Source organism: Triturus cristatus, chromosome 10 (assembly GCF_964204655.1).
Source record: "Triturus cristatus chromosome 10, aTriCri1.1, whole genome shotgun sequence".
NCBI lineage: Eukaryota > Metazoa > Chordata > Amphibia > Caudata > Salamandridae > Triturus > Triturus cristatus.
In genome coordinates, this window is record NC_140593.1 from 258,170,892 (window position 1) to 258,196,607 (window position 25,716).

A 25,716-nucleotide genomic window follows, 5' to 3' on the forward strand; every position below is an offset into this window, starting at 1 on the left:
GCTATCCAATGCTTTCTGTACTGTTGCACTCTCTGGAGTGGGAATAGTAATTTTTACCCCTACACTATCCAATGCTTTCCCTACTGTTGGAGTCACTGAAGTGGGAATAGTAATTTTTCCCTTCCCGCTATCCAACCATTTCCCTACTGTTGCACTCTCTGGAGTGGGAATAGTAATTTTTACCCCTACGCTATCCAACGCTTTCCCTACTGTTGCACTCACTGGAGTGGGAATAGTAATTTTTCCCTTCCCGCTATCCAACGCTTTCCCTACTGTTGGAGTCACTGGAGTGGGAATAGTAATTTTTCCCTTTCCGCTTTCCAACCATTTCCCTACTGTTGCACTCTCTGGAGTGGGAATAGTAATTTTTACCCCTACGCTATCCAACGTTTTTCCTACTGTTGCACTCACTGGAGTGGGAATAGTAATTTTTACCCCTACGCTATCCAACGCTTTCCCTACTGTTGCACTCACTGGAGTGGGAATAGTAATTTTTCCCTTCCCGCTATCCAATGCTTTCCCTACTGTTACAGTCTCTGGAGTGGGAATAGTATTTTTTCCCTTCCCGCAATCCAACGCTTTCCCTACTGTTGCACTCTTTGGAGTGGGAATAGTAATTTTTACACCTACGCTATCCAACGTTTTCCCTACTGTTGCACTCACTGGAGTGGGAATAGTAATTTTTACGCTCTCACTATCCAACAAAATCTCTACTTTTTTTACATTACTTTTATTATGTTTACATTTAAGCTTTTTTATATTTTATTATGTATGTTTTATTTAATTATTTTTAATATTTAATTACTTTTATATTATTTTTAATACATTTAAAAAATTCGATATTTTAGCTAACTATATTTTAACATTCTATATTTTGGAATTGATATTTTAGTACTTACCTGTTTGTAGATAGGGAGTCGATATTCTGTCCTTCTATATTTTGGCGTCGATATTTTGGGCATTCTATATTATGTCCCTCGATATTTAGTCACTGAACCTCTGTCATGAGGTATGCCAAGCGAAATGCTGATCCCCATCAAAGAGTGATCCTGTTCTAATTGAGTAGGAATCAAGTATGTAAGTAGGCCATGTACTGCAGTATCATCAGATCCTCCCTGCACCAAGGCCGAGTGGCCTGAAAGGGGACTTCTTTTATCAGCAGCCTAATCTGAGGAGGAGCAGAAATATTTATTTTCACCTTTGTGCCATTAGTCGTAATCACCCCTGTTTTATGCATGGCCTGGGCTTTGGGTGGCCTGCTCATCTCATCTCCCACTTTTGTTTTTCTGGGTTTGAATCATCCACCATTTGAGTGTAGCTTCCTTTCCTTGATACTTCACCTTTGCTGTGTTTCCATATATCAGGGTATTTTGGGGCCTTAAGGTAGCACTTTGATTGGAGACCTCATATCTTGCTTCAGGGGTTCTTACCCTCATTTCATCTAGAGATGCATCAGGTGAAAATATAGCTGTCTTTGTCTAATTCTTTGCGACCACCCTAGTAGCTGCAGAGATGAAGATTCTATTAATATCTATTTCATTTATGAATGGAGATGACGATGCCTGCTCAAAGCTCATTTGCGATGCATCAGCCAAGCCATTGAGTGTGGAAGAAGCAAGTTTATCACACAGAGGCACTCTCTTGCTTGCAACAGAGTTATCTTGAGTATCCAGGGGTTGCAACAGTTGCAAGGCATCTCCAAGTAGAGGGTTTTCCGAGTCCGGAGAGGCAGATCAGAGCCACCAGGAAGACTGGGAGAGCTGCTGATGGTTACCATCCCATGCATGGCAACTGGCAAGAGTGCAGGAAGAACTTGATCCATAGAGAATGCCTCGGACTGTGAAGTCACAGATCCAGGCAGCACTGGCATAGATGATCGAGAATCTGCTTGGCTTGTGAGAAACTTTAGCGCTGGGCAGCCAATCTGAGAAGAAAAGCTGACCATGTGCAAACCTGAGGTAATGCCGCCCATGCAGCAGAAAGCAACAGACAGTGCTCATGTTCCTCAGGCACCACAACCCAGAGTAGTCCAAGAGGGAGCCATCAGAGCCACTTGTGAAGCCAACATAAATGCAGCCCTCACTAGCAACAGCATGTTCGTACACACTAGCTTGTAGGACAATGGCACCATGCACCTATTTCCATCTGCCGTGGATTCTAAGACAGTCATTAAGACCTCAGTGAGTACAAAAGAGGCAGGCCACAGAGGATGAGTTTGTCTAAACAAACAGAGATTTGCGTAAGACCAGTTACAATACATAAGTAGTTTTGTTCCATCAGACTATATTTTGTTGAGGACAGGATTCAGATTACAAGTTGCAAGCAGGAAAAGACTTGTTTGTTAAGGCGGTCTCTGTCTTCCCTTTTATTATATGGCTATTGTTAGACCTGGCATCTTAGGTGTGATTTCCTGTCTTTTGGCTTCTAACCTCATATTTTTTTGACCATGTGCTGCATTTTCATTTTTGGTGGTTTTAAGACTCTGGGTACTTTACCACTACTGACCAGTGTTAAAGTGAAAGTGCTTCCTGTGTAAATTATATTGGTGCTTGGTTCATCCATGATGGCATATTTAATTTACTAGTAAGTCCCTGGTAAAGTGCACAAGGTGTGTCCAGGGCCTATAAATCAAATGCTACTAGTAGGCCTGCAGCTCTAATTGTTCCACCCACATGAGTAGCCCTGCAAACATGTCTCAACATGCCACACAGTGTCTGTGTGCGCAGTTTTAAACTGCCATTTCTACCTGGCAAGTGCATCCACTTGCCAGCCCCAAATCTTCCAGTTTACTTCCTGCAAGTCATCCCTAAGGTAGGCCCAGGGTAGCCCCATGGGCAAGATGCAGTGTATTTAAAAGGTAGGACATGTGCAGTTGTGATTTACATGTCCTAATCGTGAAATACTGCTAATTTCATGTTTTACTATTGCAAAGACTATCTCTCTCACAGGGTAACATGGGAATTGCCTTGAAATATCTTTTAGGTGTCATTTCCCATTGGGAGCAGTTAGAGATTTGGAGTTTGGGGTCTCTGAACTCAACATTTTAAAATGCATCATTTGGCAAAGTAAGTTTCTAAATTGTGTATTTGAAAATGTCACTTTTAGAAAGTGGGCATTTGATTTTCTGGCATAGCTATTCTGTGCCTCTACCTCCCTGCAGAAGAGAAGTCTGGGTTGGCTGACAGTTGGTCTCTTATGCATTCACTCTAGGCAGTCACACAAAGGAAACTGAGGTGTGCCTTGTATATCGTGACGGGCCATCACCAGGCTGTGGGCCTTCCTTAGCTAGAGTGATGGGAGGAGTTGTCAGTGACACCAGAATAGGGCTGTTTCTGTCCTCACACAAAGCTGTCTCCACCCACACCGTAGTGTATCCAGAGCCAGGTCAGGGAAAGGCAGGGTCTTGTGCACTACAAAGACTTTCCTTTGAAGTTTGCCTACTTCAAAGGCAGAAAGATTTTGACACCCCAAAATCAGAACACTTCTGGACTATGGACATTCTACCAGGAAGAAGAACTGTGGGAGGGACTGTCACTCTGCCTGCTGCTTTGTTATGCTGACCTGCTGCTTTCTCCTTCTCTCCTGGGAGTGAAAGGATTGGACTTTGCTTTCTGTATCCTGCTTTCAAGGTTCTCCAAGGGCTTGTGCATGCTTGTCTCCTGTTCAGAAGTCTTAGGGTCATCAAAGACTTCAGCCACCAGTTCTTGGGCTTTTCTGCTGAGAACCCTGACTTACCAAGTGGTGCTAAATCCAGTTCGGGGGCTCTTCTGTAACCTGGTGAGAAAATCCAGGCATCGACTATCAGAACCCGTTTTCTTGATGCATCACCGTAGTGCAGCTGAAGAATGGACTCATCACCTACTTTGCCACTAAAATTCACTGCAGCCCAAGTCCTGAATACGGTGTCACCGATGTCCGTGGCACCCGCTCTGTCTTAGATGCACCCCTGTTTCGCTGCTGAAGAATATACACAGTGCCTACCTCGCAGTTGTGAAATCGATGAAGCACCTGCTTCGCAGCTGCTGCATCTACGCAGTGCATCTGAATTTTCTATTCATCATAGCTCGATGCCGTCTCTTTAACAATATCACCTAGCAGTAAGGACCCAAGGCCGTGTGCCCAGAGAATGTAGCTTCACTTCCCCTTCCGGTAAGGAACGGACACATCACCTCAAGGGAATGATATAACAGATAAGAAACGTTTGATGCAAGAATGGCCATCACCATGGAGCCACCACCAATCTGTCTATGATCAAGGCAGGGTTCCAGATGATTCACACATCACATCTTTGCAGCTCCTCAGGTTTGTTCTCCTCCTTTTAAATATATGACGATTATTTAGTAGATTTGAAGGTTTGCATTGTTTTTCAACAAGATTTTGTTAACAGTTTAATTTTTGAAGTATGGTCTGATTGTTAAACAATTACAAAAACTATAATTATTTTTACCGAAATAAGCCTGTTTGCTAAAAAAATCAACTGTAACTAATGGCCACATCTTTTGAATGTTATAAACCCTATATGATATTTATGAAGATATTGATATTGTATGCTAAATGATAACTAGGTTTACTTTTTTAACTGTGAATCTGTTTATTCCACTTGCAATGTGCTTTTTTGCTGTAAAGTTTTAGAAAACCATGGCCTTATCCCCAAAACCTTAAGGTGTGCTTTACATTGTTAACCAGCCAGCTACACTTTAAAAATGCATACATTTTGAGGGGAGTTTGCAAATGTTGTTTGTTATAAAAATTTGCAAATCACATATTAGTATCCAAATTTGACTGTGTGTTGAAAAGCTGTAAAATAACTTCCCACAACATTTCCTTCTATTTAAACTTCTGATAAACTGTATTTAACACTTGTAAAATACTGTGTTACTGGTTGAGTGGGGTACAACCCTTCTCAATCAGCAACCACATTCTTCTTAGTGTAAAGTAACAAGCAAACCTTAAGTTGACCTGTGCTCAACTTTCAGGTAACTTGACACAGAGCAGTCAGGCTTTGCGTAATGTATTTATGCAACACTTCAAACAGTAACACAGTTAAAACACACCACAAAAAGAGCCCACAACAGTGTTAGAAGACAAGAATAGTTTTTAATAAAGAAAACAAGACCAAAATGACAAAAATTCAATCAGTAGAACTAGAGATATTCCATTTTAAAGATTTTAGAAAAAATAGCTCCAAATGGCATACGGCGCCAACTGTGAATATTTTATCACACCGGACTGAGACAAAGACACAAGTTCGACCCGAACGCAATGGAGCACGGGCCGGCTACAGGACCCATTTAGTAGGCCTGCTGAACAAAGTTTCTTTAATCCTGCTTTTTAGATTGTGTTGTAATGATCTGCATCGAGGATGCACTGCACAGCTGGGGCGATGCAGCAGCTCCAAGATGCATTAAGGCTGTGGTGTGAGGCCCAGTTGCATCGTCCTCAAAAATCCAGCCAACGAGGGCTTGCAGTGCAAAGTTCGGAGTCAGGGATGTGTTGCACAGTCCGGGTGATGCATCAGTTCCCAAGGAGCTGCAAGGCTGCGGTGCGGATTCAGATGTCTTCATTGAGGCTGCTGTCAATGAGGGATGCAAGGGCCTGCGCTGAGGTTGAATCAGGTAGCAGCGGTTCCGATGCTGTGATGGACTACAAAGCGATGCAGGTCTTTATTCTCTTGCTCTCATCCACACAGCAATGCATCAGTTCTAGTCGGGGTTGCTCCATGTAACAGGAAATGTCAGTCCTGCTGGGTCCACAGAGGCTGGCAGAGCACTGTAGACCCACTTCTAAGGGTCCAGGAATAGGGGGCACTACTTGTCAGGTTCAACTCACCAGTGGAAGTGTACAGGTGCAGGTGCAAGTTGTTGGAGCCTTCTGTCTCTGAAGCTCAAGTCAGGAGGCCAGCCTACCAACCCTTGGAGTCACCCTGGGGTTCTGGGTTCAAGAGATGTAGTTCCAGTCCTTATCACCCAGGCAGGAGGTCAGCAGTCAGCAGTTTTCCACACCAAAGCAATAGAACAGCAAGGAAGTAGTCTAGCAGAGTGCAGTCCAGCAGAGTGGCACTCCTTCTACAGCACTGCTGACCTTCCTGATAGAGTATCTTCAAGTCCAGAAGAGTACTGAAGTAGTGGTGTCTGAGGTCCAGTAGACCCACTAGATCAGCCAGCACACAGTGGCACACACATACTATTAAAAGCAACTTTCTTAGCTGCAGATAACCAATGGTGAGTGACAACATTCTTGAAAAACTGATTCCTTACAGGGAGAACTAAGATTATACAGGCTACACTATTTGTGATGTTTTTTAGCTGAGATATCATGTACATTAACAGGCTGAGTAAAATGGAATCACTGTAAGGGGATGCAAGCAGTCTGGACTACCAGCTCACAGCACTGAAGTGGAAGCACATTTTTAATTGGCTTGAGACACAAAATGCAAAACACTGTCCGTTTGTTAATTTTGTTGTCTAGGAAATATATGTGGCCTTCAAAGCACTACTGACTAACTCTGGTATGATGGATACATGACATAAGTCTTTCTTATTTTTTAGGCTGTGATTTCATTCTTTACTCTGAGCTCATATTTCGTCTGTGAATTCAAGTACGAGGGGATTTCCTCAGTGCGAAAAAAACTGCAGGCATCTTCTTAGACCTTAGATCAATGATGACCTTAATAACACTGATTCTGGGGCAGTCGAGAATGAGACGTCTTCTACAGATGTTGCTCAGTGTTCAATATTTTTTGAATCATGAACTTGATCTCTTTGATTTATTAACTATCACGTTTATTGATGATTTATTGATTGTAGAGCATATGTCACGTATGGAAGAAAGTAAACTTCATGACCAATCAGCCCCGTATATCCTCTAACTCCAGGTGAGGCCTCATTTCATAAAGGCCTACTTGTAAAGCATGTTCACCTTCCTACCCGTATGACCTGTCTAACACAAAATGAAAGTATTCCTCCTTAATAACTTTGTCAAAACTAGCTAAGAATGGGGCACTGTGTAATGCTACGTTAGGCAATACTGGTCTTGTTTTGGAGAACATATTATACCAAATACCATTCTACTTTAGCCAGCACCAATTTGTGATGAAAGACAAACAATAACTTGTAACTTAGTACTCTGTTTAAGATCCACTCCCTACATTTCCCAGGAAATGTAATCAAAATCTCTTGAAGGAGGATCCTTGCTAGCCATGTGTCTTTCTTGAAAACACAATGCCAATAATGTTCCTATTCAAGAAGCAAAACCGAGACCTCCTTTTACTGGAGTGTTCAGTCCTTGACTTCTAAGAAAGGTTTAGCTCCATATCAAGCACAATTATATCACCTTATTGTCTCCTATATAGCAAGAGCCTCAAAATAAGTAAAGAATGACAAATCAAAATACAGCCATATGAAAGAAACCAGAGTGTGAAAAACATTGACAAACACAAAAAAATATTGACATCACATGGGAGCACAGCAGAGAAAATAGATAAAGGCTTCTTATTTCACACATTCATCCTGCTCTACTATCATTAGGTCGAGCCTATAGCTGCAGCGCGCATGCACTGCTCGCTTTGCGAAGCATGCAGTAATGGAGTATGGAGTGAAAGCTCTGTGGAAGCTCCACCCACTCTCTGCCCATGGTTTAAATTGGCTTCTGTCATTGTTTTTCCTAAATGCTGCCATCTGATTGATTATGAGGCTTGTTAGTCCCTCCTTATTATGGCCATGTCGTCATTTGTACCCTCCCATGGCTACTGGCCCCTTTACTTCAGTTCTTATGGGGTACTGTTAATTTCTTTTGGTGTAGTAAGCACTATTTTCTTTATTGAGTTTGTCCTACTTCGGGCAGGACAATGTGCTTTGTTTATATGCAGGGTGTTGTGCGTGCTTTCACTTTCAAAGCTGCCGGGGCAATCACGACCTCTTGTTGTTTTTATTGCTTGTTTTACCTTGGTGCCACCAATTACAGCATGTGTTGTAATGTAATGGCATAAATGTGCCAGTGGGTCATAAATGCTCATCCAATCCTTGAACTCTCTGCAGAGTGAGTAGATTGATGGTCACTTGCGTGTCAATTTCAAGTGCCATTTTATGTGAAAGTGTGAAGTTAGTATGCACAGTTATTGAAATGATGGCAGCATCAAAGGAAACAAAAATGCTGTGTTTACCAGAGAGAGTCCTTGTGTGAGAGGGAGGGCATGATGACAGGGAGGTGACGCAAGTAAAAAGCAGTACAAAGTGGAACTACTGTGATGACTTGGAAGGAGATGATGTGTGAGTGCTGCACATAGAAGATTTCAGAAAGATGTGTTGGGGGAAGGGTGCGTGTGTATAAGAGTGAGATACCACAGAGAACAGTCTTGTAAAGAACAGCACCAGAACGGTTGTGTGATTAACAGAAAACCCACCTAAGGTGGCACGCTTTGTGAAGAATAAAGCTCACAGAAGGCGGCACACTTTGAGAAGCACTGCATTTTAGTTCACGTTTGAAGCTGCACCCCCACTCACAATAGAATAATACGTGTGCACAGGCCCTGCACTATACCGTGGTTAGAGCACGCCACTCGGGAATGGTGACCCTTGGAAGGGCAGATTGAGGAGCATCGGGCTGAAAACTGCCCGCAGAACATGGTTCTTTACAAAAACACTGCAAGAGGACTAAACATCCTCTTTAACCAAAAAAAACCCACTATTCGCGAGTAGCTGGTTTCTTTTGTCTTTGTAAGCACTTTCGGAACGGTGCTCCATTCCCCCCTCGGGTTTCCAGCCGCGGTCTGGAGGTGGTGATGACCTAACCACTCCGGCCACTGGAGGTTTCAGCGCCTCTCAGATGTGGTCTAGATGTTAGACGGGGATGCTGCTTGGCAGGTTTATGTGCATGCTGCCCACACGTCTGCAGATGAAAAACAAATCGGACACAAGCTGGGACTACCCTATCATACTCAATGAGTAGCACCGATTAGGATTATAGTAACGTCTGTTACAAGTAAGTCAAGGGTTCGGAGCACAAGCACTTTATGAAATATTACTATTAAGGGGTGAGAATTATAGTTTGATCATGGGTTACCCATTTGATCGCATTGTATGATCTTGGACAAATGACTCCACGTCTGTGTGGTGAAGTTTCCTCTTTTACACATTGACGTGAGTTTGAGCTATTGCCATTGTAAATGACAATGCCTTTTATTTATGTTTTGGGTTTTAAAACGTAAATATAAGGCATTGCCATTTACAATAGTGATAGCTTAAACTTCCACAAATGAAAGACCTATGCATTGCAAATGCTTGTTTTTAAATGCCACTCGTCTCGTGACCACTTTAATTTTCCAGCACATGCCAGCAAGCCAGCCTGCACTCAAGGCCTCACCTCCAAACTTCCCAGGATAAACACAATGAGTGCACTGTGCATGTCCCTCAGAGGAAAGATAACTATTTGTTGGTAGAACTGTAGGTAAAAGTGTATTTCAGATGCTCTACTATTTTTTCCCTACAGAACAAAGAAAGATTTTCAAATGTCGATTTATAATTATCCACTGGAACTACAGCAACAAACACATATAGCTGTAATTTGTTTGTACAAAACTATTAATGTTTCATTAATGACATGTTGCTTGTTTCAATGCCATTTTAGATATCCACAGAGGCTGTGGAAAACATAAGAACCGTGGCTTCACTAACCAGAGAAGATAAATTCTATGAAAGATATGCAGCAAGTCTGAATAAGCCTTACAGGTTAGTTGCTATGAATGCTGCTGATACCCTCTTAATTCCTTAATATAACTGCGATACCATGAACAATTTTGTTGCTCATAAAGTTTGGAAGATAAAATTAATGTTCAAACAAACTAAATTTATCAGAATTAAAGTTGCTTATGTTGGGCGTAAGATAGTGGCCAATTATGAAACAAGGTGGGTTACAATTAAGGGCAATTTTACAGGCCATCGCCTGATTTATTGTGGGATGTGATAAGCGATCGAGAGAGGTGCTTGTGGAATTGCCTGGATTTAATCATGTTTTACAAATTGGATGTTGGTTTGCTAGTGCCCACTTAAGTAAGCAGATCAGTAAAAAAATGGCCTACCATCTGATTTTTGACTCATTGATTTGTTCATGTTCACTTTATTTACCAAATACATACATTCAGTGTAACTGTGCCTGTCTTACCACCCCCATAGTTTCTTTCTCTCCATGAATCTTTGATTCACACCCCTTTCTTGTCCACCCTGCCCTCTCTAGAAACAAGGTCTGCCATCCATTTGAGTCTTCCTACTCACCCCTCAAATTTTTCAATTCTAAACTTTCCCTGATACCCAACTCTAGTTCTCTGAGCTCTCAGATTTGTTACAGGGCCCTCTGGGTTGGTCACGGGCCCTCGTACTTCCTCCCGCTCTTGCATCCCAGAGGACTGACACACACACTCAAGGGATAAGGTGCCACAGTATGACCACATCGGTCTACACTAGTTTATTTTATCCCCTCTGGCCACGCCTGACCAGAGGATGCTGTGTGATGTATTTCTGGATGATGCAGAAAGGCAGGACAGCTAACATAATACATCCCTTCCCAGCTCAGTCTGAAACCTAATGTGTATTTGAGATGGCACACAATGTCTCTAAGCTGCTTGCTTGGCTGGGGAAAAGGCAGTAAGTTATATCGCTGGTGTTGAATTCGGCCTGTCAAGACCTCTGTGACTGGGATGTCCCTTGAGTGATTAGGTGGTGCACTTCCTGTGGCTGCTTGGCTCTGGTCCCCGATACTCGTGAAGGTCTCATCACATTCCTCGGCCTCTGGCCAGTCAGCCTCTCCATCGTTGTCTGCATGATCCACCTGTTGGGGGGCGACAACAATTTCTTTTGAACCAAGAAATGTTCCGAGCCACTGTTTATTGACCGTTTTTTGCTGTTTCATGGTCCCCTCAACCTTTACAACTGTCCAGACACCTGGTTCATACGGTGTCCTGAACTTCTCCTGGGTCTGCGATCTCTTATGACCAACTTATGTCCTGGTGAGATTAACCATGTCCGCACCCTTCGTCTTTGGCTCATGTGTGTGTTATGCTGTGAGCACCGAGCCTGTGTTCCCTAGATGGGGTGATGGTACCCCCCTCGGTATGTTGGAATCGTATCCAGGTCCATTGACCATCAGAGTCCATGGGGCTTGTTGGGTGGTGCAGTGAGGTGTACTTCTGTACTCACGGAGGAACAACTGGTGGTGACGTTCAGGATTGGTTTGTTCGGCTACCTCAATTCGGAGAGTCTTGTTCAATTTGCACATAAATCGTTCGGCCTTGCCTTTGGTCTGAGGCTACTGAGGGGTGATGTGCCGGTGGTGTATCCCCTGTTGTTTGAGGAGATCCATGAACTCCGCACTCTGGAAGGTCAATGCATTGTCAGTTTTTTTTTTTTTTTTTTTTTTTTTTGAAAAACCTTTATTGACATTTCAACCAATAACAAGTATGGGCTTACAACCCCCGGGGCCGGCCGCTAAGCAGTCAGAGTAGCAAAAATCAATATTTATCACAGGCGGCACCTCGGGGAGCAGAATCTCCATGCTGGTATACTCTCGGCCACTAAACAGCCCAAGTAGGAGACCATGATACAAAAGGTTTTCATTTTATAATAAGGGAGAATGGAAGGATCAGGTGCCAAACAGTTTCCCAGCAGCAAGAAATGGCAGGCAGGATAATAAACGTCCACAATAAACAGCAATTTATCTAGTCAATGGCGCTGAAACAAGAAGTTCAGGATGTGGAGGAATATCACGGCCATTTGCACCTGCAGTCCCCTGCCCTAAAACCCAGAAAACACCACGGAAATTGTGGCACACATGAAAACGCAGCGATTAACGACGAAGGAGTTCTACCATGCTGATCCCAGAAAAGAAAGACAAAGAAGAATAAAAGAAGAAAAAGGAGGCCATGGAAAAAAGGAGGTTAAAGACTAAAGGATCCCCTCCCCCAACCCCCCACCCTGCACCTCTGCAGATGAGTACGGCCCCCCCCCCCCAGCAGCGTGCCTGTCGCCCCGGAACCAGACCCGAAATATAGAAGAAACAGAGAAAGAGGAGTAGGAAAAGAAACCCCACCAGACGGGGGGGTAGAGAGAATATTAATAAACTGGAGGAGGGCCTTCAAAACATGCCCCCGGCTTCTCCCTCCCGCACAATTTGTTTTCCCCTAAAGCAAACATTAAGCAACACAGAATCGACCAAGTCAAAGAAGAATGGGGAGCATTATGCGCCTAGTACACTGACAGTTATGCCGTGAGAGCACGCAACCCCTGAGCCCGCCCGCCTATTAGATGACTACCTCTGAAGGATCAGCCTTATCCTTGGCCACTCTTTGCGAATCTACCCATGCATACCCATCGACCCAGTGCCATGTCCAATGCTACAAAGAAGAGGAGCGTCCAAAAGAGAACAGGAAGCGACACACACAGGTAGGGTGGAAGTCTCTGATCACCGACACAGTCAGCAGTATGGAGAGTCATCTTTCCCAGTGCTGCCCCAGGATCTGCACCGCACACAAGGTCCAAGAAAGCAAAATCAGCCAGAGCAGGCGGCCGTTGCTTGAATGTTGCCTGGGTTGCCGGAGGCCGCGCACGGGACAAGGCCACCACCCCCCTCTCAGGTCCAATACCTCCGGAACAGACCAGACCCACAGCCAGCCGATCACACGTTAAGATACTGTCCGGAGTTTCCAGCTGGTCACTATCCACAGGGGCGGCCACGACACTGTCCTCTTGTGTGCGGTGTAGGAAGTCCCCGTGTACCTGGGGACAGGCAGGGAGCAACTGTTCCAACGCTGATGTCACCCCATCAAGCTTACTCCCCAATACCCAGGCGCCGTGAACCAAGGTGGAATGGAGGGCACCGAGAACCTCGAGAAGATCACCATACCACAGCACAGCTCTCGGCGCTCGCACCGCGATGCTCCTCATAGGCGCACACTTCCAATCGTGCTGCGACCCAGTGTACAGGATAGTAGACTTCGTCCTGTCAAGATGGCCGCCGGGTAGGTCCAACCCAGATTGGGACCAGGACTCAGGGACAAGCGCCTCAGGTTCCATGTCACTGGAATCAGGGTTTCGGGGGCAGGCAAAAAATATATCCGGCGTGTGGTCACGGGCAACAGTCACCCCCTCCACGGACCTGCGCCCGCGAAAATCCGAGAGCAGTCCGCTAAAATCCGGGCGATTTACGGGCGGCGGGTGGGCGGCTCACCGGCGAAGGCAGAGACAATCACCGGGGAATCTTGGATTAGTCACCTCGGGCATGCACTCGTTCCGCTACGCTTAGTGGTAGGAACGACCACGGCGAAATGTAGGCCGATATTCACACCGCTCCGGCTAGGCCGACTCCACCCAGTCATCAAAGGCCGCTGTTGTTGAACTGCCGCCCGGCCATGTTGTCCACTCGAGGTCCCGGTTCCAGGGTTGCACAGGCCGCAAACTTCAACTGGACATTTCTCCGGCGATACCGCCGCCAGAAACTTCGGAGTCACACGATCGGTTGCCGCTATCATTCACCAACACGGGCATATAGCGCAGGCTAAGGATCTCATGCAGGATATCTGTGCGGGATGCGGAGGTTCACAGAGCCGGGAGCCTACGCTGCCGTCCCGGTCGCCATCTTGGCTCCTCCCTGCATTGTCAGTTTTGATTTCAGTCGGTAACACAACAGTGACAAAGGTCTTTTCAAGGACCGGAGACACATGTAAAAATGCAGTCGACTCAACCATTTCCACAATGGGATATTTGGAGAAGCTGTCTATCAAGACCATCATGGCCTTCCCGTCCGGGAAACTTTAGGAGTCAAGACTCAGCTTGGACCATGATGCATGGATCTTCCATTATTATAGGTGCTGACCTCTCCGAACCCGTCAGTTTGCATACCGGGCACTGTTGGAGAATCTCTATGACCATGGCTTCAATTCCAGGAGATCACACCTTCTCCCTCATGCAGGCCTTCATTTTCATGGTACCTTGGTGTTCTCCAAACAGCAGTAGTGTCACATGGCATTGAAAGGCTGCCAGAATTACAATGCAGGGTCCTCGTAGAAGGAATCCGTCTTGTCTGGTGCTAATTCATCACGGACCCTATACATTTTTGTCAGCCTCATCCCATAGGAAATTCTGCCACCTTCGGTTCTGGACAGCAGCCTTTACTTGCACTAGTACTGGGTCTGACTTCTCAGCTTCTTCAATGTCATCCAGGCTCAGAGCTTTGGGCCATGCAGCTTGCGAGATGAGAGTGAGGTATTCTTCCACTAAATCGATGTTGTCAGCGGTGTGGTCATCCAGTGATATTGGGTGGCGAGAGAGAAATTTGTGGGGGTACTTGACCCCTGGCCGATATAGAACCTTCATCTGGTATTGCTGCAATTGGATGGAAAACCTCTCAATTCTTGGTGGCGGATGCAGGGCTGATCCACAAAATAGTGGGATGAGAGGCTGGTGTTCTGTAATAACCTTGAAGGGCTGGACATTCAGGTATAAGTGGAAATGTCTGCATGCCCACTCATTTGCCAAGGCCTCGCTTTTGATTTGGGCGTAACACGATTCAGTCTTCGACCATGCTTTGTAGGCGGACACCAGCTTTGCCCATCATCCAAGTTCACGTTCTTGAGTCAGTACAGCTCCAATACCCACTGGACTGGCATCCACTAGTAGCTCCATGGGCCTGTCCGGATCGAATTACACCATGGTGACATTGTCAAGGAGCGCGTCTTTAATCTTCTGGAATACGTCACCTTTTCAACCCCGCACCCACTTGGCATCTGCTTTTGTCAATGGTCGTAGGGGTTCCATTAGGGTGGTAAGGCCTGGAATGAATCTACCACAGTGCGTGGACATGCCGATGGAACTGTGCACTTCCAAAACGGAGGTTGATGCAGGCTCTTGTTTAATGGCTTGTAATTTTTGGTGGTCGACTTGTATCCCATCTTGATTGAACGTGTAAACAAAGAATTTAATGGATGTCTGAAAGAACGAGCATTTTTCTTTGTGCAGCTAAACTGTATGTTTCCAGAGTCGTTTTAATGTGGCTCAGAGATGCTGATGGTGTTCGGCCGCTGTCGCTAAGTGGAAGACACTGTCGTCACTGACATTCATGACGCCAGGTAGTCCAGATAATGTCTCCCGTATTGCATTCTGAAATACTTCAGCAGCTGATGATATGGCAAAGTTCAGCCACTTGTACCTCCGTAGTCCTAGGTGAGTGCTGAAGGTGGTGATGCATCTTCCTCAGCTGGTGGTATCCGGCATTTAAATCAAGTTTGGAGAACCATCTCAAGCTGTTCACATCCACTATGATGTCATCCATTGTTGGTGTTAGGTGGCGCTCCCGCTTGATGGTAAGGTTCGGTGCACAAGCGTATCCTACCTGGCTGCTTTGCTTTTCTGCTATTACTATTGGGGAGACCAATGGCGTTGGTCCAGACAGCTTCTCGATTACACTTTGCTTCTTGAGCTTCTCTGCTCTTGTTCTACCAGAGGTCGTAGGTGAAATTGGATACAGTGGTGATGCAGTGCTACTGGTGTGACTGTGGGGTCAATATGCAGTTTGACAGGTGGAGGCTTGAGGCACCCTAGCCCAATGAATGGCTCAGGAAATTGGTCTATCAGGTCATCAGTCTGATGTGACTTTACACTTCTGGTGAGTTACACTAGACCCAAATCTTCGGTGGTGTGGCTCCCCAACATAGTGTCGGCTTCCTTGTTTATAACGTGGAATGTAGCTGCGGTCTTTAGATTGAACTTGCACTGTCATGCGTCCTCGGAGAGGCTGGAGCAACTGGCTCTCATACACAAAGATCTTTGTATGTGAGGGCGCTAGTGGTGGCTTTGGTTAAAGGCAGTTATACTGCTAAATTCCAATTCCGTAGACTGAGACCCCCATGTCAGATAGCATTGACCATGGATTCAGCAAAGCGAATAACGAAGGTGGGCTGCAGCCTCCGGCACCATTTGAGCTCCCTCTTGAATGAAATGAGGAATGTCTCCTCTTCATTTGGGGGGGTGAGTCTTCTATTCTGCAGTTTTGTCTAGGTGGAGATTTGATGGTATCTGGTAGCACTAGGATTGTCAGGGACAGGTGACGCACTGCTCTTGTTGGTGGTTTACCTCCTATGGCACTTCTGTTCTTGGCCTTCTTCTGGCAGACAGATGTAAGTTGTTGCTGATGCCCCAATTGGAGCATGTGCGGCCTTGGGTTGAGCATTCACCCACAGGGTGTACTTCATGACTGCAGTATTTTCACAGAGGCCCCGAGAGCTAATGTTGGTTGTCTTAGAATGAGGCTGCACAGAGTCTTCTAGCGACATCACTGGATTATTTGGGCGTGGATTTCTTTTAGCTAGTAGTCTGCTTTATGGGTGCTTGCAAATTCCCGCAGCCTCATGCTGGCATGCATGGCGGACTTTAAACCGTTCACAGTCAGCGTTCAATTGCAGGTTGAAATGAGCGTTGAGCGCTCTCACAGCTGCAACATAATCTGGGGCAGGGCCAGTGTTTGCCAGGTGTTCAAATAATTTCTATATTTCTTCCCTTGCATAATGAAGTAGTAGGGATCTTTTAATTGCACAGTCTGTTTCCCATGTGGCAACAAAGTAATTGTGTAGTCGCCCTATCCAGGCTTTCCAGCGGGGTTTGCTGTTGCTGGGGCTGCAAGTTCACTGAATGGAGAAGGCACTCTTGTGAGAACTTTTTGTGAGGTGGGCTGTTTTTGGGGCTGAGCAGCATTGGCATCATCGGCCATAGTGGGCAGTATGGGTATTGCTTGCAGATGGAATCCTCCTTGAGTGGTGGTGATGAGTGTGCCAAAGCTTGATTGCTTGCACGTTTGTGAGACGTGCTCCTCCCCCTTTGATGCCTCTCTTATTATTGTTTGTTGTGCTGTCTGCCTTTCTATTTATACATTCCAATTCATGTGCTGGTGTAATGTTCTTATATCTCTTTGTCTGGGGCCACATGTAAAATGGAAGATTCCTTCCCTGGCACTTGCGCTGGGTAGCGGCAGCAGGGACACATGTGCTGAGGATCGGTCGGTAGCTCACAGCATGGGCTGGTACTTACAGCGGGCAGCAGGTAGGCGGGTGGGGTGTAGGTGACCTGCTGGTCGGGGCAATCCTCGGGCTCTTGAGGCATGCCGGTGGTGTTGCTAGGCAGCTGTCCCTCCCTGAGGAGAAGGGATAAACACTGATCACGGAGGTGAGATGGCAGCTACGGAGGTGGCAGCCAGGTTTTGTCTGTTCAATCACAGTGCTTCATGGGTCGAGGCAGGGCCCACAGAAAGGCAGGGGCTGGCCTCACACAGCCGCAGGTGTGTGCAGCGTTACCATAATCAGGCAGCAGTAGCTTCAGGATTAACGGGGGCGCATCCCACCCTTGTCACCAGTGTTACAAGGCCCTCTGGGTTAGTCACAGGCTCTCTTAATTCCTTTCCACTCCTACAGCCCAAAGGACTGACACACAAGCACAGGGGATACAGTGCGGCAGTATAACCACATGCTGTCTATGCCTATTTATTTTATCCCCTCTGGCCACACTTGGCCAGAGGATGCGTGTGATGTAATTTGGGATAATGCAGAAGGCAGGACCGCTAACCTGCTACAACATTGCCAACTGATCAACCGTAGCTATTGAAAAATTCTACCCAGCACCATAATCATAACTGTCTGTCTCCCAAACCCATTGTGTGCCCCTTTCTCTCTACTACCCCTTTAAAATCTTCCCGTGAAACCCCACTCCATTATCCCTGCCAGGATACCCATTGTCATGACTTTTCAATTGAATCCATCAAAAGCGGATCACATTATTCCTCCTGTCCAATGTGCCACTCCACTTCCTGTTCCTTTTTAATGATTCTGTCTGCCAGACTATTACGAGGTTCCCTTGTATAATGCTCTTGTTGGTGCTTCCAAAGACCTTTCTTCCAACAATAGGTCTCCAATAATCCAAGGTCCATGAGTAAACATTGACGATGTTCAAGAGCTGACTCAAACTAATAACAATGAGACCATTCATCACCCTTTTTCTTTTCTTTTCTTTTTTTCTTTCTTTTTTAAATAAAGACCTGGTATATGTCTAGTGGAAATCATTATATTCCATTGCAAGCAAAGCAAATCCAGTTCCCTCAGAAAGCATAATACATATTGAACATGGAATGACAATCTACTTTATATTAGTGCATCCTCCTGAGGTCTGACCCGGGAGAGACGCGGTATTTGGGAATTGCCGAATTTGCACACTAGTTCTATTCTGTTTTTAATTTGTTTTAGGGGGCTGCTTAAAAACTTGCACTTCTTGTGGAGAACGTTTTTATACTTACTTTTTGCTGCTAGGTGATTGCGCTCCTGCACATGCGCTTTATGATTATAGCCTGATACACCCGGTTGCCATCTTAGGAAGGCAGGTGGCGGGCTAGTTGATAGAACATCGACACTATATTCAGGGAGACTGACTCAAGCACGCACAACTGCATCCTCCTGAGGTCTGAGCCGGGAGAGACGCAGTATTTGGGAATTGCCGAATTTGCACACTAGTTCTATTCTGTTTTTAATTTGTTTTAGGGGGCTGCTTAAAAACTTGCACTTCTTGTGGGGAACGTTTTTATACTTACTTTTTGCTGCTAGGTGATTGCGCTCTTGCACTTGCGCTTTATGATTATAGCCTGATACACTGGTTGCCATCTTAGGAAGGCGGGTAGCGAGCTAGTTGATAGGACATCGACACTATATAAAGGGAGACTGTACGAGCGCGCCGCTGGCACACCTCCGCATCCGGATCGCGTCCAGCGCCAGCCACACTGCCTGTAGCTCCCCTCAGGTTAGAATTGTTTGGACTAGAGAACAGTTATTTGCGTTTTCAAAGTCAGACTTTATAAGGCCTACATGTTTTGAACCTGGTCTAGAGGAGGATGACGAATGCGGCCACAATGAGTTTCACTGTAGGTCCTGTACTTTTAATTTGGACGTGATATTTCGGAAAGGGGGGGGAGATATCCATAATCCAGCGGATGCATTAACCTTAGGATCATTTTGTAGACCCAGTCCCAGGATGCCTATCAGGGCATGCCTGATTAACTGTAGGTCTCTCCCTAAACATGCATCTGATATCTGGCTCTCGTTAAAGACCTATTATTGGGATGTCTTGAATATTACGGAAACCTGGCTGAGAGAGAGCTCGAATCCAAACATCTCCCTGGCCATCCCTACAGGCTATAGAATAGCTAAGGTTGATAGGACAGGTAATAGACTTGGCAGCAACCTGGCCGTAATCATGAGGGAAGGTTGTGAAATTTCAAACAAGAAAATTGAAGACATTGGGCCAATAGAGGCCATGTCTTTTTGTATAAAATTTTCCACAACCTCCTCTATGGCAGGGCTTTTGGTCAATAAACCTCCAAATGCTGTGTCCGTTCACTGGCAGAAACTGTATGATTGTATTGCCAATCTTTCCCTGAGGCATACTAATTTCACCGGTTTTGGTGATTTCAATGTCCACATGGATAATGCAAAATGCCCTTTAGTGGTTCAATTAGGAGATACCCTTAAAGGGTTAAACCTGATTCAAAAGGTAATACTTCCCACTCATACAGCTGGCCATACTCTAGATTTACTTTTTACTAATGATCTCACCATTCAGGTAGAGGATCCCTCACCGGTGACCTGGTCGGACCATTGGTTGGTCCCTTTCAAGTTTACTTGGGAGGTTTGTGACAACTATACGAGGTCTACTACGGAGGATAGGAGAAACTGGAGGAAGATCACACCTGAATCAATGGGCGGTGAGCTAAATTACACCTCCCCTGAACTCACTGGTGACCCCAACCTCGATGCCTCTCTTTTTAATGAATGGGTCAACTCAGTCCTTGATAAAGTAGCTTCCACTAAAACTATTAAATTGGCCAGGAATAAACCTTCAGCTTCCTGGTTCACCACAGAGCTTCGTACGGAGAAAAGCCTTGGCCAAGAGGCTGGAGCGTGTCTGGAGAAAAAACTATGAACTTTCAGCCAAATGTGAATATAAGGCAGCACGGAGGAAATTTCATAGTCTGAAGCGTAAGCTCATTAGGGATTACGTTGCAAAGCAGATTAAGGCCTCGGAGAATTCCCCGAAATAAATCTTTAAGATAGTCCAAGGCTTCATGAAACCACAAGCCTTGAAGAGCACTAGCTCCCCATCTTTGGCTCTCTGTGAAGAACTAGCTACTTTCTTCCAGAATAAAATTTTAACTATTTATTCCTCTTTTCCTTTATCGGGATCATCCGATATAGCAATTGATTCCACATTAGATAAATGGTCTGCCTTTTGCCCGTTTGAGATGGAGGTGTCACTGGGGGAACTAATGAAAATAAAAGCAGGCTCCCCACTGGACCCCTGTCCGGCCAGATTTTTTAAGCTATTAGCCCCTTGGCTTAATGATATTTTGAATCTGGTTTGGAACTCCTCACTGGAGACTGGGGTTTATCCAACTAGCTGGAAAAAAGCCTATGTCCAGCCTATCCACAAGAAAGAGGATGCTGATCCAGCAGAGCTAAATAATTTTAGGTCTATTTCTCTTCTCCCGGCCCGGCCAAAATTCTGGAAAAAGAAGTCCAGAGACAACTCTCAGACTTCCTAGAATCAAATACCCATCTTCATGATTCTCAGTCTGGATTTAGGTCAGGTTACAGTACGGAGACAGCCTTACTTGAGGTGGCCGAATCGATTCTGTGAAACCTTAGACCAGGGAAGCTGTGCAATGTTGGTGCTGCTGGATTTGTCCGCAGCCTTTGACACGGTTTCCCACAGGATCCTTCCGAATACACTCCACTATTTAGGAGTAACAGGAACTGTCTTGGCATGGTTTTGTTCATTTCTTGAGGGTCGTTTGCAACAAGTGATTCTTCATCCCCATGTCTCCAGCTCTTGCCCCATGTTATGTGGTGTTCCGCGGGGCTCTGCTTTAAGCCCCACACTTGTTAATGTTTACCTGACTCCCCATGCAGCAATTGCTGAAAAATGTGGGGTGAAGTTTGTCTCGTATGCAGATGATACACAACTGGTGTTCTCTTTTAGAGAACACAACGAGACAGCCTTCGTCAATTTTAGACAGTGTCTCTTAAATATCTCATCATGGATGATGGACAGCTGCCTAAAATTGAATACTGATAAGACGGAGGTCTTATTTTTTAACCAACCTATTCCACCCTGCTCTTCGCTGTGGTGGCCAACTGAGTTAAATCCGCTTCCGCTACCAGTTTCTTCTGCCAGGAATTTGGGTTTCAAGTTTGACTCCCAACTCACTGGCAAGGCACAAATTGCTCATGTCTCTTCTCAGTGCTTCTGGAAACTTAAGGCCTTGCGCAGATTTCTCCACTTCCTGCCTATGGATTGCAGGAAGTCAATAGTGCATGCTTTAGTCACTTCACAACTTGACTATGCCAATAGCCTTTATATTGGTCTTCCTGAGTACTTGATGAGGAGACTACAGCTTATACAAAATCTAGCAGCCAGGCTGATCAGGAATGTGCCACTGCGACATCATATTGACCCCCACTTACGCAGTCTACATTGGCTCCCAGTTAGGAGAAGAGTGCAGTTTAAAGCTCTGGTACTCGCACATAGAGCAATCAGAGGGACCAGACTTCAATATCTGAAGCGGAGACTTCAGAAATATAACCAAACTAGGGCACTCAGACCTAATAGTCGGAATTTTTTGGTCATTCCTCGTTTTGTGAAGGCAATGACCGGTGGCCGTGCTTTCTCTGTAAAAGCTGCTACCCTGTGGAATGCTATGCCTAACCATCTGAGAAAAATTGACAGGGAAATCTTGTTCAGGAGAGCATTAAAGACATGGCTTTTCGGCTTGCCCTAGAGGCTATGGTCTATTCTGGTCGCTTCGCCCCTCAGGTAGGATGCTAGCGCCGGGACACTTCCGTCAGAGGTAGCCGTGCGCTCTATAAGCTTCAATAATAATAATAGTGGAACCAGTTAAATCATCACCAATAACGTCAGATGAAATTAAATTAGCGCTTCGAAATAGTGCTGATGGTAAAGCTGCTGGCTCGGATGGAGTGCCCATCGATGTTTTTAAGTATAATATGGATTTCTGGATACCTATTTTATTGAATGTTTTTAATGCCACCTTGGGGGGCGTATTACCTGCTACATGGGTTGAAAGTATTATCATACCCATTTTTAGAAAAGGGGATAGAGGGAAGGCAAATTGCTACCACCCAATATCCTTTCTCGATTCCACTTCTAAGCTGATGGGCCGAATTATGCTGGAACGGTTTGAAGACTGGGCCAGTGATAACAAAATTCTAACAGTCACAGTATGGTTTCAGAGGGGGTAGTGGACCTAGTTAACCACCAAAAACTATGGCAAACATTGAAAGGGCTAGGGGCCCCTATCGAAATAATTTCATTTTTATCCCAAATTTATGCTTTTTTAACCTCTAGGGGACGGTATGGTAAAATGGGGAAATGTACTCCCGATTATAGGGTTACGTGTGGTATTAGACAGGAAGTGTATTAGCGCCCCTTTTATTTTCCCTATACATTAATAACGTAGACCTGTTTTTACAAAAAGTTACTGCAGATGCCCCGAAAGTTGGAATACGCCCCACGCCTGTATTATTATATGCAGACGAAGCTGTCCCAACATCAAGGTCAGCAAACGGTCTTCAATGTCTAATAGAAAACTTTGCCCTGTATATATATGACTGATAAAGATTTACAGCTAAATTTAAAGAAAACCTTTGTCATGACATGCGGGAGCAAAAGGCCTAAGAGCAGACAGCACCATGTGGGCGGGGTTGCTATTAATACAGTGTCTTTGTTTTCAGATCTGAAGGATGCTTTTTAACAAGAACGGTACATGGAACATGCATATGAATCATGTAATATGAAATTTTTAAGAATCACGGAGAGTATTTTTAGAGTCTCCGCGAAATTGGGTAACAAACCCATACGAGAAATGTTAACTCTGTACCAGAGTAAGTGTGTTTCAGGGGTCTGTTATGTGGCCACGGTTTGAGGGAGAGTTAATACGGCCTCCATACAAACCAATGAAAATACGTTTTTAAAACGATTTTTGGCAGTCCCAAGAGCAACAGCAAACATTATAGTACATAAAGAACTGTCGGTACCATACTTAATCGACACAATAAATATGGCTGGTCTGACCTTTTGGCAAGGGCTGTGGGCAAAAGAAGAAACTAAATTTACAAAAAATGTAATAATGGATTGCCTTGCCCTTGCCCTTCGCATGAAAATACCATGCCTGTAGCATATTTGTAATCTCCTAACACGATGTAAAGTTAATATTGAGAAAAAATAACCCCTTACTTATTCAGGAATTTAGTAAAAGTGACCTGAAATTGTGATATATAAATACTTGGAAAAAGAAAGAGAAAGGGCGTCCACCCAAAAACAGAGCGTGGTTTCTTATTGTGAACGCCCGCTCATGAGGGGCAGACAGTTATATTCAACACTGGTAAGGAATATTCAGCACAGATTTTATTTAACTAGATTAAGGATGGCTACACTGCATTTAGTAGCATTCCCCAGAACGGAAAATTGGTGTTATAAATTACCAAACTGTCCGTGTGATTGTAAAGCCCCACAATATACATTGCGTTTTATTATTTTTTGTAGTTTTTATAGGGCTTTCCGGAAATCAGTTTTAAAACCCCTCTTTTTATCAAACATGCTTTTTAACTATAAATATGCGTTTCATTTTGTCTGTAGTCTGGAAAATGTGAAAATCATAAATACAGTTTTTTCGATTTGTACAGCTTTCAATCAGGAAAAGAAATGACTACGCACACTTTGATGTATTGTTATATGAAAATCAGGATGATTATCTCTAGTTTGTTTTTAAACTTTTATCTTGATAAGATGTGGCATTGTGCACTTTATGTACCTTTATGCACTTATAAGCACCAGCACTTTATTGTATAATCCGTTGGAGCGTGGACCTTACGTATTTTTGGGCACTTATATGCATTAGCACTTTATTTTTGGATACTATGGGCATCATTAGGATGGCGGGCGGACTTTGTCCGCCTGTCATCCTTTCGTAGAATGAGACCCCCCGCCATAGGTGCGGGGGTCCTGTGGGTGACATTAGGATGCGCCCGCCACACTGGCGGGTGCATCCTGCATTCTTGACATCACGGCGGGCGGTGCTCTCAGCACCGCCCGCCGCAATGCCAAAAAGGCATGTCGTGCAGTTCCATGCACATCGTGGCAGGCACCGTGCGGTGCCTGCCATGTTGTGCATGGAACTGCAGGTGCACCCCCCACCTCCCAGAATCCCTGGGGGCCCGCTACGGGCCCCCAATGGCGAGAACTGCCTGCCTTTCTGTGGAGGCATTGCCGCCACGGAAGGGCAACACCCTGCATGCATCATAATATGGATGGCGGTGTCTACCAGACACTGCCACCATATTAACTGCTTTTCCGCCCGGTAGGCAATCGGGCGGATTGCCTACCAGCAGAAAACCGGCAGACGGGCTTTCCGTCCGCCGGGGTCCCCCACGCCATGGTAATGTGGCAGGGGAAATTTCAATTCGGGCGGTGTTTTTTGACGGGCAGATATGTCTCTGAACAGCTCAATGCGTAAAATTCGATCCATCTCCGTTCTTCTAGGTTAACTTTTAACGGTACTTTGTATATCATGCATCTTATATGTATTAGCATTTACATGTACTAGCATTTTGCTTAACCCCCCTATCGTTTGGCCTGAAGATTCATAAATTGTTATTCCTTATAATCTAATTATTATGTAATGTAGGAATGTTTTATTATATGTGTATAAGAATGCTTTTATAGTGTTTTTTTTTCTTTTGAACCGAATAAAGTTGATTTTGACTTTGACAATCTGCTTTAAAATCTTTTTTATTTTTATTTTGTAAAGAAAACAAGAACAAAACAGTATTAACGCACAGCAGTTTGTTCACCACTAATTAGTCATTGTCCTATATCCTACCATCTGTTGTTCACACATAAACACAGACAATATAAAAGTAAGCACAACATTATAAGACTGAACAGTGGCAAGAGTTCGTAGATGGATTCCAGAGAGTTATTTGGCCCCACACTCACTTTCCTTAGGGCCTTATTTACAGTTTGGCAGATGGGATACCTGCCACATTTGTGACATTATATTCCATCTGCTGAATTACAAGTGGTTTATTACCTGTGGCATTTGTAATATGCTGAGGGTATATCTGCCATGTTTGTAACGGAGTATCACATCCACAAAACTCTTAAATAAGGCCTTTGTTACTGAAAGAGTGACACACTCATGTACCATTTTTGTTTGCGCACAATATATTAAATCTGTAAAATCGTAACCTTACATGAAAACCAACAAAGAATAGAAAAAGAAAAGAAGAGCAAGTAGTGGTAGAAAAAATACAAGGACTGTGGCCTGTGAGACCTAACTATGTGATTCAACCAAAACCACGGAGAGACAGTATTTGAAGAAAATAACTCTCCCAATGAGGAGTCCATTACGAGATACTTCTAAGCAGAGCCGGGCTGGGACAGAAAATAGGTACAGACACCAAAATAAAGGTGGCTCCTATTAGTGAATTTGAATGCTAAGAAAGGGGTCCATGTTGGCATTTGGGGTAGATTTGAATGTATAAATACACTCTGTATGTGAAAGTGTTTTTCAAGGTGTGGGAGATTTGAGCTTGCTGCATTCAATATTTGTTTTCATATTGGA

At 44.7% G+C, this 25,716-nt stretch overlaps 1 protein-coding gene across 1 annotated transcript in view; it reads left to right on the forward strand.

Annotated features, from left to right (window-relative positions):
* The window catches only part of ABCB5 (ATP binding cassette subfamily B member 5), an 837,677-nt gene that overhangs the window by 680,330 nt on the left and 131,631 nt on the right, over positions 1 to 25,716 (forward strand). Inside the window, exon 23 of the mRNA XM_085630938.1 lies at positions 9,625 to 9,725. Coding sequence (XP_085487064.1) covers positions 9,625 to 9,725 — 101 coding nt within the window. The remainder of the gene's footprint in view (positions 1 to 9,624; positions 9,726 to 25,716) is intronic.